General features: G+C 43.1%; 1 protein-coding gene across 1 annotated transcript; it reads right to left on the reverse strand.

The window, feature by feature from the left end:
• Positions 1-147: 147 nt before the first annotated feature.
• Positions 148-15,688, reverse strand: LOC117557891. The gene is made up of 2 exons (XM_034233884.1): positions 14,983-15,688; positions 148-927 (listed from the first exon to the last, which is right to left on the reverse strand). Exon 1 carries the CDS (start codon positions 15,676-15,678, stop codon positions 15,010-15,012), a length of 669 nt encoding a protein of 222 aa, XP_034089775.1. The 5' UTR covers positions 15,679-15,688; the 3' UTR covers positions 148-927; positions 14,983-15,009.
• Between the last annotated feature and the right edge of the window lie 343 nt (positions 15,689-16,031).

Genomic DNA, 16,031 nt, shown 5'->3' on the forward strand with positions numbered 1-16,031 from the left:
ATTAATCGTTTTCAAAATAATCGCTTCCCCCCAGCACTAGTGCTTACTGTTTACCTGTTCATATCTAATCAATAGGGATGCTCCGATCGATCGGTCACCGATCGATATCGGCCGATATTCACTCTCTACCGATCGATCGGTGCCCTCTAAACATGCCGATCGCGAGAGCCGATCGCATGACGTAAAATGATGACGTGAAATACATAACACTTTTTTTCTCTGGACGCGGCAAAATAAACTGACAAAATGGCTTCACCAGTCTGGCAATATTTCAAGGTGTCCGAAACGGACATTAAAATAGCGGTATGCAACGAGTGTGCAGCAGAAATCCCCCGTGGTGGAACAAAACAACGACAATTTAATACCACAAATTTTATTCGACATTTGAGAGTTCATCACATTCAAAATATACGGCGAGTATGAAAGGCAAGCCCGCGCTAAGTCAGTAAAACCTCCGTCATCCACTCAGTTGACAGTGAGTGAAACATTTAAACGGCAGGAACCCTATAGCAGGGACAGCAAGAAGTCAAAAGAAATAACAGAAAAGGTAATGGAATTCATTGGACTTGATCAGCAGCCTCTTTCTGTAGTGGAGGATGCCGGGTTCCGACAACTTATTACCACCTTGGATCCACGCTATATCCTTCCAGGGCGTAAATATTTCACAGACGTATGTATGCCTGCCGCAATTATACCAAACAGTTTATACACACACATAGACAGCATTTTAAAGGACAATGTCACATCAGTTAGTTTTACCAGTGACATCTGGAGCTCGAGTGCATGTCCCATGTCCATGTTAAGTTTAACTGCGCACTTCATTGATCAGGACTTCAAACCACACAACGTTGTTCTTCAGTGTCAAGAATTCCCAGGGTCACACACAGCGGAGGCTCTGGCTGCTGCATTCCGTGAGATGTTCCGATCCTGGGGAATTCCCACATAAAAGGTCCACGTTATTCTAAGGGATAACGCAAAAAACATGGTAAAGGCCATGAAGGATGCAGATTTACCCAGCCTACCCTGTATGGCACACACACTCCAGCTCGTTGTGAACGAGGGAGTATTGTCACAGCGAAGCATTTCTGACATGACAGCTGCAGGGAGATGGATCGTCGGTCATTTTAAACATTCACTATTAGCATACTCACGACTCCAAACTATTCAGCACCAACTTGGCCAACCTACAAAAAGACTACAACAAGATGTAGCCACAAGGTGGAATAGTACTTTGTATATGCTGCAGAGTTTACTTGAACAGAAACGGGCACTATCTGCTTATGCAGCTGACTATGACCTGCCTTCAACGCTCGCCAGCCATCAGTGGAAATTGATTGAAAATATGTCTTCCCTCCTCACACCATTCAAAGAGCTAATGCAACAGATCAGCTCATCAACTGCATCTGTTATACCATCCATTAGAGCTCTTACGCGTCTCCTTGAGACAACAACAGCTGAGACGGACCATGGCGTGAAAACCTCAAAAGCCACCTTGTGGAAGCGATCCAGAGGCGATTCGGTGACATGGTCTCAGCGCCTGTATGCAATTGCCACACTTCTGGATCCGAGGTGAGAAAACAAATAGACCTAGGCCTACTTCGTAAATATGTATGTTATGCAGGCCAAATTACATAAAAATAAGTATGCTATTGGTAAAAGGAATGCTATAGGTTCAATTTTCTTAGAATTAATTTTTTTTTAAAAACACTTAAGAGTTGTGCAATGTAGGCTATATATGGCTATAAACCTGCAAATAACCTAACCTGCAGAAATACATAAAATAATAATAAATAATAATCTTTTTTTCTGTTTCCTTTTTTTGGTTAAAAAGGTACAAAGACCGATATTTCCCAGACGCACTCAAGCCACAGCTACGTGTTCTGCTTTTGGGTATCCTGGCCACCCGTTCAGACTCCAGCCCAGAACAGCATGAGAAACGTTCGGAGGCGAGCGGCTCCGAGCCCCCGGAGAAAATGACCCCGAGTTGGCACTTTGCAGGCTATGTATGAGGAATTACTGCATGGAGATGTGGAACATGGTGCTTGGCAGCAACGACAGCAGTCAATACGCATCGCAGATGAATCTCTACTTGTCAGAGCCACTTCTCCCACGAAGCGGACAGCCGCTTGCTTTTTGGCAAGACAATAAAAGCCGCTTCCCTGCCCTCGCAGAAGCTGCACGAGCCTACCTCAGCGCGCCGTGCACAAGTGTAGATAGCGAGCGACTTTTCAGCACAGCAGCGAATGTTGTAGATGAAAAGAGGAACAGGCTAACTTCCAAAAATGCGGAGATGCTTATATTCATCAACAAGAACTTGCCGTTGATGCGCATGAAGTAGGCCTAAAGAATAGCCACGTCAGGTTGTAAAAACATGTAGGCCTACATGTTGAGGAGGAATGTTTTATATTATTTGGCTATAGTCTTTCGTTGTTTCCATTTAAATATTGTCTACATTTGAAGTAGGCTTATTTTTTGAAAGGCCCTGTATTTTGTTCCATCTATTGAAATGTATTTGTTGTTCCTTCTATTGGCATTGATTTGTATTGCCTTTATATAGGCTATAATGGTTTCTTTTGATTTAAAAAAAGTGTTGCGCAGTGCACATTTAGTTTTTATTCCATAGGAAGGCTAACATATTTGCTATAGAGGCCTACTGCACTTTAGCCGAGCATATGGCTATTATTATTAGTTTCTTCAAAATCTACATGCCCTGAGAATGGAATGTTGGATATGTTCGTTGCCTTCCGATAAATAAACAGTTGTCAATTCATGCTTTCTCAGGTCTTAATTATATTTCTGCAATGCTGTGTTAAGAATAGTTACTTTTATTGCTCTAAATAGTAGTGCTGTGGGGAAACGATTATTTTGAAAACGATTAATCGGGCGATTATTTGATCGATTAATCGGGGCGATTATTTGATCGATTAGTCGACTAATCTAACGATTATTTTTCTGTTGTTCAATTCATAAAAAACGTAATGTAAAAAAAAAAATGTTCACGATACTGTGTCTCAGGGGATCTTAATATTTAAGAACCTATTAATGTGTTATACCAGATTAACGGAAATAATCTCAGCTAACTGACGATACAAACCATGTTTACCAAAACAAAACACAAGTCTCATAAGAAGCATCTAAATGACCCCTGAGCGAAAAATGCTAACGGACATTGGCACAGAACTCAAGATAAAAGTACCCTTATTACTTATCGTAGCTGCACATACAATATATCCGATTAAAGCTGAGACTCCACAGATTATGTAGGTATATAGTATCATCACTGAGTGATCCGGACTCGCGACAGGAGAAGCAAATACAGTCATCACAACACGTACCTTCACAGAGCTTCTAGGGAGATCGTCTCACCACCGTAGCTGTCAATCTGATCAAAAGACGTGTTCAATGGCATTAAAATGAGAAAAAACGCAGCTGAATCGGTTAATCCATAGGTTTTTAACGTCTATGTATAAAAAAAATGATTGAATTTATAATCCATAATTCCATTTTATGTAAAAATCGGAGAGCAAATGCTAGCTGCTAATGGTAGCCACCACAGCTAGCTGCTGCTTCTGCTAGGCTATGCAGCAGTCTCAGTGAGATATAAATATATAAATATCTTTGCGTTTTGGACTAACTTTAAAATATTCCCATGCTTTTGAAGACCTAGGGCGAGATGTTTTCGTTTGGGGGCTTCGTGCGCAATCCTGTGAGGAGGAGGTGGTAGCCGTTTCAGTTTCCATTGTGTTTGAAGTGCGATTGCGAACTGCTTGTTGCTTTGGGTGACCCACGTGTGTGTAGCGACGCGGAAATATGTCGTCGACGATATTTTGAGTCGACGCGTCGCTACAGCACTACTAAATAGTAAATATATAATGTATGCTACAGAGTTTCCGTCAGAAAGCTCTCCCGGATCTCCGCCCGGTGACACACACTTCAAGTTAGACCTAACACACGTAGTCTAGCTATTTTATCTACCTTTGGAACAACCTAAACTAATTATAAATATATTTATTCTTCACTGTCGGGTCACTACTGGATCAGTGAGCTGCACGAGATACGGGCTGTCAGAAGAGAGAGAAGAGGGGGAGAGAGGAAACGAGAGCGCAATTTTGCTCATTTCTCCCGTGTTATTATTATATATTTATATACAGTCTATGGATATATTATCCAAAGTTATTAGTTAATGTAAACTTGAATAATGTACTTCATTTGAATGTAATAATTATGTTGTCTGTTTGTGGAAGCGCCAGTGAATGAGCCCCATTAACTGAGTTTTAAACATCACTTTAAAATGGAAGATCCCGCCCGCTCACTCGATTGGTATCGGCCGATACTGATTCCGGCGATCGGCCCCAAAATTGGCGATCGGAGCATCTCTACTAATCAACAAAACAAAAACATGGTACAAATGATTTAAATGTGGGCTTCTTCCACACATTTTACACACCAAACATGATCCCTTCAAATTTCCTCAGCTTCAGTTTGGATACAGGCTTGGTCATCACATCTGCAACCATTTCGTCTGTAGGACAATAAAGCAGTGTCATCTTTCCCTGCCTTATGGTGGACCTAATGAAGTGGTACTTAATATCCACGTGTTTACACCTTTGTCTACACACAGGATTTTTAGCAAGGGCTATTGTCCCCTGATTGTCCTCGTTTACAACTGTTTTCTTATACACGTATGTGTCTATCCCTTCCAGTAGCTGCTCCAAGTAAATACACTCCTGTATTGTTAGAGCTAGAGCCATATACTCAGCTTCACATGTGGAAAGCGCTACTGTAGGCGGTTTCTTGGTTTTCCAAGAGACTAGTGAGCTGTCCTTACTCATGCTCACACAATACCCTGTCATACTGCGTCTATCTGTTTTATCTGCAGCCCAATCAGCCTCACTATAAGCCTGTAGGCCTAGTTTCTCGCTGCTCTTTCTGAAACAAAGCTGTTTGTCTGCAGTACCCCTGAGATAACGCAAAACGTGTTTTACTGTAACCCAATGTTCATCTGTCGGTTCAGCAAAATATTGTGATAACTTGCTTACCACGAAACATAGGTCTGGACGTGTACAGGTAGTCAAATAAATTAGGCTACCAACAGTAGGGCTGTGCGATTATGGCAAAAATCATAATCACGACTATTTGGGTCAATAATTGATATCACGATTATTTTGACGATTATTCATTGACCATTTATTGAACTTTAAAACAAATAATATTTTACCAATAAACAAGATCAACAAATATGTTGGAGCACACTTCCAAAAACATACTAAACATATATTATTAATATGATAAATAAAATAAATTAGACCAAAATAAATGAAATCAAACATGTTGCAGTGCACTGTCACAACCTACTGAAAACTCCTTAACATATAGCCAACATGTTGGTTCAACATATTCAACATATTCCACTCAGTTAAACGTTGAAGGCTGGCCAACCGTCATGGTCCAGAAGTAACAGGAAATAATGTTGAACTACAATTTAAGACCAAATAAAATGTTTTGGCCACCATGGCAAATGCTGGTAGGGCTGCTCATGTCATCTCTTAAAGATTTTTTGCAAGAAAACACCAGCCTGTTTACATGGTCTGGTTTTCAGAGATGAGCGCAGGCAGGTGACAATATTGCCACCTGTACTGAAGACCCTCAGCCACGCCCCGACACAGGGGGTGACGCCGGCCAATCACAAAGCTTTGATGCATTCAAGTGCATTATTCTGGCACAGGAAGATTATGTTACAGGACATTAACGATAAAACAGAATATTGTTGTTCTATTTTTAGACACATCTCGCGATCGACTGGTTGGGCACCCCTGGGCTAGACCATAGGTCCGTTGTGGTGGCAAAGTAGTCAGCTGAAGCCACATCTCTCTCAACTTCCCCACGGCATTTGTCACATAATACCGAATGAAATAATACCGAGACAGCATCGCGTAACGCTTGTCCAACGTGTTGACAAGTTGCTTAAAGCCCTGGTTGCTAACAGTGCTAACTGGGCACATATCTTTAGCGATGTGAAATGTAATGGCACCTGTAATATCTCTGTGAGCTCGTCGCGTAGGCCGTTGCTCTGTACAATGCGTCCTGAATCGATGACTGTGATGATGTTGTGGATGAAGTCGAGCGGCATCTGCTTTTTGTTGTATTATTGCCCAGTCGTATTGCACTTTGTGGTTGTATTTCAGATCATTAAAGAGATTGGTTGTGTTAGCGTGTGGTGCCAACACAACCTGGTAAATCCTGCACTGTAGGCCTACTTTATTTTGCTCCACGTCGGACTCCTGAAAGCCAAAGTACTTCCAAATAGTGGAAATAGTTGTACCCTTCTTTTTAACGAGTTGCTGCTCTTGTTCTGAAATCTGCGCTTGCGCTGAACACTCACAACACATGTCACTACTACGTGGCCGAGTGGGCTTTTAGGGAGGGGTGAAGCGCACCCAGCTAAATAATCGTATTTTGTCAATTATGCTGTTTTCATAATCGTCGCAAGCCATAATCGCGAATAAAATACGATTAATTGCACAGCCCTAACCAACAGCCTCTGTATTTCTTCACATCCACCATTTTAGGTGCATCTTCAGTGTAATCTAACTTTTGGTCACAAGGTGTGTCCCTTACCCCATTGGTTCCCAAACGGTGTGCCGCGGCACACTAGTGTGCCGTGAGGCAAGTCCGGGTGTGCCGTGGGATTTTGTGACAACCATACATTATTATTGCAATATACAACTACACAAAAATAATTATTTTTTAATTTACTATCAGTACTTTGTAGGTTTATATGTACGTAATGTGCGCGACTTGCGCATCCACATCTCCACGTGCAGTGCTGCATAAACATGGCTGAGTCAGCGATAACTTTCGAGGGGTGGAGGTATGCCCATTATTTTGAGTTCGTCCGAAGAATAGACAGGAATGTGACGATGAGGTGCAAACTGTGTCCAGGCCAGAAGCTGTTATCCACTGCTGGAAACACCACGTGGTCAAACCTTAACACACACCTGCAAAGAACACATGCTAAGGTGAAGCTACCGCACACGCTATTTGTTGTTTGTTTATATCACGTAGTCTGTTCTTCTTCTCTGTCTTCCGGTTGTTGCCTGTTTTGAATGACAAATACACACTACCGCCGCCTGCTGGTAAGGAAAGTTATTGCCACTCACGCATGCGCAGTTCGTACGTGCTCGGCGAGTAAAGTAACGAGTTACTTTACATAGATAGTAACAAAGTAGTGTAATATATTACTTTTTAATAGCCCTAACCCTTTTTAAAAGTAATATATTAAAACAAATTAGTAACGACCCCATCTCTGGAGTTGGCGTTATCTACTCTGGTTTACATGAAGAACAACAGGAGGTCACGGCTCTCTGTTGAACAGGACTTGCGAATGGCCCTCTCCTCAGTGCCACCAAGGATTAAAAAATTCTGCGCGCCCCGACAGGCACATGTATCTCACTAATTTGTAAGTCGGCAAAATATTTACAATAGCACATGTTTCAATGCTGATTGCTGAAATGTTACATTTATAATTTGTAGTTCAGGACCACAGTGCAGCTTCCTTGCATTGATAGTTCTCTGTGCTGAATTTCTGCTGAGTTTCCTTTGCCTCATTTTTAATGTTGTGACCTGTCTGGTTTAAATGAGTGTGTTGCTGCTTTGATGAAGCCTAATTTGATCAAGTTTCAAATTAATTTCTGAAATATTTCGTTAATAAATATTTCATGAGTAATATAGTTGTCTTTGTCACATTTTATTTGGCATTAGTAAATAATTATGCACATTTACAGATATTTTACATGATATGAGTGATAACACGTGTTATAAGGGCTATTTTGCACAATAGGTGTGCCTTGAGATTTTTACTTGTCCTTTGGTGTGCCTTGGGCACAAAAAGTTTGGGAACCACTGCCTTACCCTACACTCCTGCATGTCAAAACGTTCCAGTATCTCTTTTGTGATACTTTCACAGAGCCGTCAGACTGACTGAAATCCAGGCCCAGAAAATGATTTAATCTCCCTAAATCCTTCATTTTAAATTTTGTGGAAAGCATGTTTTTCACTTTCTCTAAAATCTTGGTGTTGCTGGCTGCGATGATAAGATCATCGACCCAGATAGCAATTATTACTTTCCCCTCTTTAGACTCTTTGGAGTACACGCAGTGGTCTGCCGGGTTCTGTGTAAAATTGTCATCTGTTAAGCATTCATGCAACATCATATACCAATTTCGCCCTGACTGCTTAAGGCCGTAAATTGACTTCTCTAGCTTACACACTAGCTTTTCTCCCTCTTTTACATAACCCGCAGGTTGTTCCATGTAAATGTCGTGATCGATGGGTGCATGCAGGTAGGCCGTCTTTACATCCATCTGGTGTAAAATCAAATCCTCTTGTGCGGCCTTCTGCATTAATACACGTACACTTGTCAGGTTGGCTGTAGGTGAGAACGTCTCCCTGTAATCTATCCCCGCCCTCTGACTGTATCCTTTAGCTACGAACCTAGCGTGTCCGTCAACGTCTCCCTTAACTGAATAGACCCATTTACCTCCCACTGTTTTCCTGCCCTCAGGCAATTTTGTCAGGGTAAAAGTCTGATTGTCTTCTAGAGACTTAATTTCCTCATCCATCGCTTTTCCCCAGTTTTCTGACTCAGTCGATGTCATGGCCTCTTTAAAGGTCAGAGGTACACCACAAACTGCTCTGTAACAATATAGATACTAGTGAGTGTTTTATCCTCTTCATCACTATCTTCCTGAGTATAATCTCTCAAGTACTCTGGGGGTTTGCGCTCCCTACTGGGATATCTCCCACTGTCTGAGGCATGTGACGCCACCCTAGGGTGCTGTTCGTCATCATCCTCTGGTGCTGACTGTGGAGCGTTAGTTTGTACATCTTTGCTCAGTACACTAGGCTGTGGGGCCTTTACTCCCTCTTCACAGTCTTCCTCCGAATCCTGTTCTAACCAGTGTCCGAGTCTCGCTATCACAAGTTGTGCTGGTGATAAACTTTACTAGTCTGTGCTTCTGAACCTTCTCTTTGTCGGGGTAGTAAACTAGATAGGCGGGGCTTCCCTTGTCATGCCCTACAAAATGTCCTTTCTCACACCTAGCGTTTAATTTTCCCCTGTCCTGCTGGTACGCATAGCACACTGCTCCAAACTTATGCATCCTAGCTAAGTTACACTTTTCCCCAGTCAGTGCTGAATATGGCGTAGTGCCCGTGTGCTTATTAAAACACCGGTTTCTGGTATATGCTGCTTCCTGAATGGCATAGTGTCACAGGTTTTTAGGCAGATCACTGTCAATAAGCATACATCTGGCCATTTCAAAAAGAGTGCACCAGTGCTTGAATTGGAATGAAAAAGGTGCCAGTACTCTAAAATCAGCAACTTTTTCAAGTCAATTTTATATATACAGCCCACAAACAAGAATTTGGCTACTATAATGCTGGTGGGTTTGTCTCTTTACTACTGTATATTTTAGAAAGGTTCACTGTACTTAACATTTTTTATGATAGGCAGCGGATATGGCTAAAGCTCAGTAAGGTCAATATTAACTGAAAATATAGCAATCAAAGTCTAGATCTTCTGCTGAAGACACATGAAGCAGAGACCTTTCAGGTGAGAGCCCCTCTGGTGGTGTTCAACATTAATGACAAGGAAACAAAGCTCTGGTCAGAAGCATTTTTTATAAAAAGCTTTAACAAAATTAAGTATTTCTGTACATTTTGAATGCAATCTAACTTTCCAACTCAGAAAACGAAAAACGAAAAAGTGCCAAAAGTCTTCTCACATGGCTGAGCTGCTTTGCAATATACTTCACCACTGAAGAATACAAATATGTATAAAGTAAACTATGATGCAATCTAACTTTCCAACTCAGAAAAATGATAAAGAGCATGAACAAAGAACATGTAAAAACAAATGCAAAATTTGCACAATCTAAAATGAGAAACTGTAACTGCAAGTAACAAAGTCTGAGCCATGGTAAAGAGTTACATTGAACACCAAGCTGATCAGATAACTCCCTGGTTGGTCTGAAGTCCTTCTATCTCAAGGATCTGTACAAATCGGCACATTATACCAAAAGTCTTCTCACTGGGTGAGCTGCTTTGCAATATACTTCACATTGTTAGAAAAGGCTCCAGAAGGCCTTGGGGACATCAGTATCAGGGGCTGGAGCTGGACAGGCTCTTTCATCAGCACTTCTCCTTCCCTTTGCCAGCCAGGACCTCACATACTGTTCCGGATTGAACTGTCCTAGTGATGGTCCATTACATTTAATGAAAACCAGGCTGGACAGTCAGCTGACAGAGAGAGCATTCCTTTTTGCAGTAAGGATATTGTTCATGCAGCTGAATGCCCGCTCACACTCACTAGTGGAGACAGCGATGGTTCGGACTGCTTTCAGTAGAGGCTCCATGGCAGCAGGTGTACGGGATGCCCTGGTTTCCTTGTATTCGCGAAAGCCCTGAACAGTCTCTCTTCTGTCCACTTTCAGCACTTCGCACAAACGTAGCACCTCTACGTCCCCATACTGTACGTCTAACTCCTCTTCAGGCCAACTTCCAGGATGGATAACTTTCATGTCCTGGATTAGCTGATTGTCCCGGGCCTCCCGGCCATGTAATGGGATTTCTCTTGTGCTGACATGAGAGGAGGTTGTGGAAGTCATTCTGTGTCTCAGATTCTCTACCATACTGCGGAAAAACTGACCTGCATGAATCTGTACAAGCCTGCCATTCTCACGCAGGGCAACACCCTTGAAGGACTTCTCAGCTAGAGCTGTATGAACTGTAGTCATGTGTGGGCCAGGCATGGTGACCATGGATTCAAAAACTCGTATTTCTCGAGTTAAGAGCCTATCTGCTGTAGGCAGTGTCATCTCTCTTTTTTGGAGTTGCCGAGAGAGGTCGCTGAGCTCTGTGAGCGCATCGTACATCAGTCCCAGATTGCTGACAAACGTTGCAGATATGAGCACATCATCCAGGCCCTTGTACTTTGCTTTGTCTCTGGAATCCCTGCTCGTGTCGTTTGCAGCATTTGTGAAGTGATCATGAAGCCAGTGTGCGAAAAAGTACACGTCCCACCGTCCGGGACGTGTTATTTACAATATCGGACAAGTAGATCTTTCAATTGACTTGTCCGGCGGACAAGTGACGTTTTTCGGCCTGATTTATTGACAAATTATTGATACATTCAGTTTACAAAAGGCAGAACTCATTCGCAAATTGTACGTGTCCGCCATTGTTTGTTTAGAAGTGTTAGTTTCGGTTCTGCTTGTCGATTCCTAAGGAAATGCATCTCGCCGCTTTCTGTACAGTTAGACGGGGCGGGAAGTGTAGCACAGTGGCAGGGTTGGGAAGCAAAACACGGTTCCGAGTAGGAACAAATAACAATTGTATCAGCTGATCGCTGCACGGTGCAGCTCAGCGTCTCTCTCTCTCTCTACACACAGCGGATCCGCTGCCCGATTAACAGCCTCATCTTTGTCAAACTTTCTTATTTTCTTTCTCTAACACATAATGAAGGTTATTAAGCGTTTTAACTCCTATGTTGTTAATATTGACCACCATTTCCTTTATGAAGTAAAGCAACCTCCCTGTCTGTGTCCTCACATCCCCGGACCCCCAGACTCAGAGGAGCACAGGGATGTCAGTATTGTTTATGAAGCAGGGTATATAAAGTACATTATTGAAATGAAAATACTATTTATTTACTTTTACAAACAGTGAGCAGCTGCAGCATGTGTATTGCAGGACATGTGTAAGCGTATTTGAGTTGTAGAAAAGCGCTAGGCCTATACATCTAATGTGTCATTATTATTATTATTAGGTTATGTCCTATGTGTTGGACATGTGTGGTTGGACTTTGTCTCACAGGCAGGTTGCAGTGTAACATCAGAGGAGACTGGGCCAATTGTACATTCTCAAACTGCACCACTTAGAACTAACTAAACAATGCAGAGATTATTTTTATATAAATTGTATTCAATAACCGTAAGAAATGCAACAGTATGAAGTGATTTGTAAATAGGAATACAGATTTGACTTAATCTTTTCATAAATATATTTTTCTCCCAGTTTGACTTATTTTTACCCTCTCAAAGAACCGAAAATAACCAGAATCGTTCAAATCCAAACGATACCCAACCCTATGTGTGATGCAGTAAAATCTTACCGCTCACTTACGTTAGCGGTATCGTAAAAACTGTGGGAAAATGTAAAATACGATGACGAAGAAGAAGATTCCAGTGGCCCCAATTTTTGTCCATTCTGGACAAGTGAAAAATGTATTCGGACAAGTAAATTGCCAAACTCACTTGTCCATGGACAAGTACTCTCTAAAAACTTTTTCTCACACTGGAAGCACTCGGTAGTTTTCCCAGACTGCTCTGACGCTCCTTTCACTTGAAGCCACCCAGCGGATGGACAAAACACGCCCTATCACCAGGAGACGCTGTCCGACTGCTTGCGCACACTGCGCTAACTGCCTCTGATTTTTGGGGGAGGCATGGAACAAGGAATAGAGTTTGTCAAAAAAGATCTGGAAATGATTGAGCCCTGAGACCTCCTTGACCACATCCCCAACTGCCAGCTCTAGACGATGATTGGAGCAGTGCCACACAAACAGGCTTGGGAATTTACTACACAACTGGGTAGCAACGCCTGTTCTCTTCCCTAGCATGACTGAAGCCCCATCACATGCAAAAGAAACAAAACCCTGACCTAAAAAGTCCTCGTTAAAATCTCTTCCAAGACACTCCATTAACGCCTTTGTGATGTCATCAGCCGTTGTTCCATCCAACTCGATCAGCTCCCAAAAAAACGTTTCGGGCTCAGCATCAGCTAATGCTGAGCGTAGACACACAACAAGCACCGTTTTACCACTAATAGTGGTAGATTCATCGACCAAAACACAGAGTTTTCTTTGGTTTTCTGTAATGTCTTTTGCCATTTTTTTCTTCAGCTCATGAGCTATGTGGTCGATGATTTCGCCACAGGTTTTATTGGAGTGCAAAACCCTGCCCACGTTCAGCCCATTCAGTTTCTGTACATTCAAATCAATTGGCATGTCTGTGAATGGCCGGCTATGTTTGCCAATTTTATATGCCGTTCGAAAAATTCTGATAGTGGTGTCTAATTCAGATTTATGCATAGACTGCACTTGATGTTGAATAGTTTCACATGAAGCAGATGTAAGGATGTCAGCAGCTTTTACATGGGCTTGTGATTCTTTATGTTCTTTGATTTTTTTTTCTCAGGCTAGCTTGTTGTTTGCCCTTGTCAACACCGAAATGAGACACTGCACACTCAACCCATTCAGTTGACAGTTTCAGTCCTTGTCCAGTGTGTATTCCCAAAGATTTGACATCTCTGCATATCCGACATCCTAGCTTCTTATCTTTAAGAAGGAGCCATGCATTGGTCTTGCAAAAATATTGCACCTGGTCCGTTGTCCAGCAGTCAGGTGCATCGCTTTGCCCGGTGTTGGTGGTGGCAGTTGCGCCAGCAGCAGCTAACGTTAGAGGCTCTGGAGGAGGCGGCGGAGCTAGTGCTAATGCTAATGCACTAGAACTTGGAGCAGGAGGATCAACCAAAGAAAGCTCCCCAACAGACACAATTTCCAACACAGGCACAGCATTCTCTGTATTTGAAATTTCTTCCGGCGACAACCGCTGTCTTTTTGCACTTTTATTAATCCACGCTAACATTTTAGAAATGCTAATTTGTGACGTGACTTGCTTTCCTTCTCTCGGGGGCGTGCCTGCTCTGTTCTATCACTCTACATAGCCACCCACTGGGTGGGAGTTGCACTGCATAAACACAACACACGTGCATCTAGGTATGTAAATTGTAAAGCATTAAAACATGGTTTTACTAACAGTTTTCAGTATGTTGTTACTTCGGCATTATTATTATTATTATTTTGAAACGTGTATTACTATTAAATCACGGTCAAATAGGTTAATTTTGACATAGTCGTTTCCACCACAGTATTTACATGGAGAAGATAAGTCCCGCCCCCTCTCCAGCACGTTCTGTTTGAATGACAGGAGTAAACAGCTGACAGCCGCTGTGAAACTCCAGCGGTTAGAGCGATGAGAATGTCCGTTCGGCACCTCATGACGCATCTACTGAGTACCGGGCGGCTGTATATATATATATATGGATATATAATAAGAACGACGGGAGAGTGTTGAGTACTGGCACGGTGCATGAGTACCGGAGTACCGCCAGCATGCCGGTACTGAGCAAGAAGTGCCGGTACTCCATGGGTCAGAACCAGAAGTGCCGGTACTGCGTACCGGTGAGTACCGGCCCAATTCCAGCACGGGACAGCTGAAAGAGAAGGGTGCACTCAGTGCACCCTTCTCTTTCAGCTGTCCCGTTTTGATGTGGGGAATAAGGACAAGACGTCTCATGTCTGATCTTGTTCTTTCTCAATAGTGTCTGAAACTCCTTACTAGTGAACTCGGTCCCATTATCTGATCTAATGCATTTCACAGTCCCATAGGGAGCTACATCTGCCAGATACTTCTCAGTGGCTTGAACTGCATCACTCTTCGCTTTCAGGAAATAAACAAACACTGCCCCTGTACACACATCTGTAAATGAGTGCATATACTTGAAGCCATTTATGGACTCGTTATTAACTGGACCAGCTAGATCAGTGTTCACCAACTCAAGTGGTGTGTTTGCTTTATCGGTTGGATCTCTGTTTCTTGTTTGGGTAAACTTTCCCTCTATGCATACTGTACAATCTTTATCAGGCTTACGCTTTGTACCCTTAATATGCATACCAACAGTTACATCCTGCAGCTTCAACACATCCTCATAATTATAGTGACCCATAATCTCATGCCACGTTTGGATATCATGGCTGACATGACACTTATCTTCAACATCACACTGTTTGCAAATGGTACATTTTCTTACATACATAAATGTACAACTTGGTACCATCCGGTAACATCAGAGCATCTTTACCTTCGTGTCCGTTAGCTGTAGCAGACTTCACGGAAAAGAGTTATTGGGGTACGATGGTATGTATAGTGCGTTCCGCAGAGTCACTTTACACCGTCGTCCCTCGCTGTCTATCAGACACATCTCTGCTTCTCCTCTGCCGTGCGCCACCCCGAAGGTGCTCCTCCCGTCTGCCAATTCCATGCTGTGTCTCTCCGGCTTGAAGGTGCTGTCAAAAATCTTGAATTTCTTCTTATCGTTGATGATGTGAGACGACGCTCCCGTGTCCACGATCAATCCTTTTCTGTGGGTCTGTAGTTGTTGTCTCTGTAGGCTGGTCTCTTCAGCTCGCACTTTGAGGGTGTAGTCACCTCCTCCCGCAGCTTCTCCGGTACCACCTGGCATGCTCGCGCACCGAGCGGCATCACCGCGGTCCTTCTTTGTGCACCCCTTGCTTTTACAAAAGCTACACCAGACTTTCTTTCTGAAGTGATCTTTTCGATGGCCTTTCTCTCCGCATCGCCAACATGTGCCGACGTGTTCTCCGCCGCCATCGGGGATTAATCGTTTGGCGGGCTTTCTCTTTGTTGCTGCTTGGACCCTCAGCACCCTCTCGCTCGTCTCGTCTGAGGCTGGGGCTGAATCTTCTGAGGCCTCGAAGTTCCTCAACTTCGCCTTTAACTGTCCCAACGTTACTTCACTGTCACCGTGTGTCACCATTAGAGTGAACGGCTTGTATTTTTCGGGTAGGCTAATCCCCGCATAACCATCGCTATCATTAGTCCCTCACTCGGTGCTTCTCCCGCGCTCCTGAGTGCCGTAATGATCTGCTCAGCTCGGATAATGTACTCTGTTACCGTCTCATTATCAGCTTTCTTCAGCGCAGTCATGGTTATATACAAGGTGACGATCCTGGGTCTGCCTTTTCCAATATAGTGCTCCCTTAATATTCTGAGACTTTCTCGGCCCTTGTCCTTAGTGTCTCTGAATATCAGGCCTAAACTGGTATTGTCAAGTAGCGGCGCTAACTTACAATAGGCGTCAGCATTGAGCCCTCAGTGCCGCGGTCAGCT

This window comes from Gymnodraco acuticeps, unplaced genomic scaffold, assembly GCF_902827175.1.
Source record: "Gymnodraco acuticeps unplaced genomic scaffold, fGymAcu1.1, whole genome shotgun sequence".
In the NCBI taxonomy this organism is placed as follows: domain Eukaryota; kingdom Metazoa; phylum Chordata; class Actinopteri; order Perciformes; family Bathydraconidae; genus Gymnodraco; species Gymnodraco acuticeps.

Coding starts and splice junctions, on each gene's coding strand:
- LOC117557891 (XM_034233884.1), bottom strand. CDS start 15,678: ATGGTGACACACGGTGACAGTGAAGTAACGTTGGGACAGTTAAAGGCG.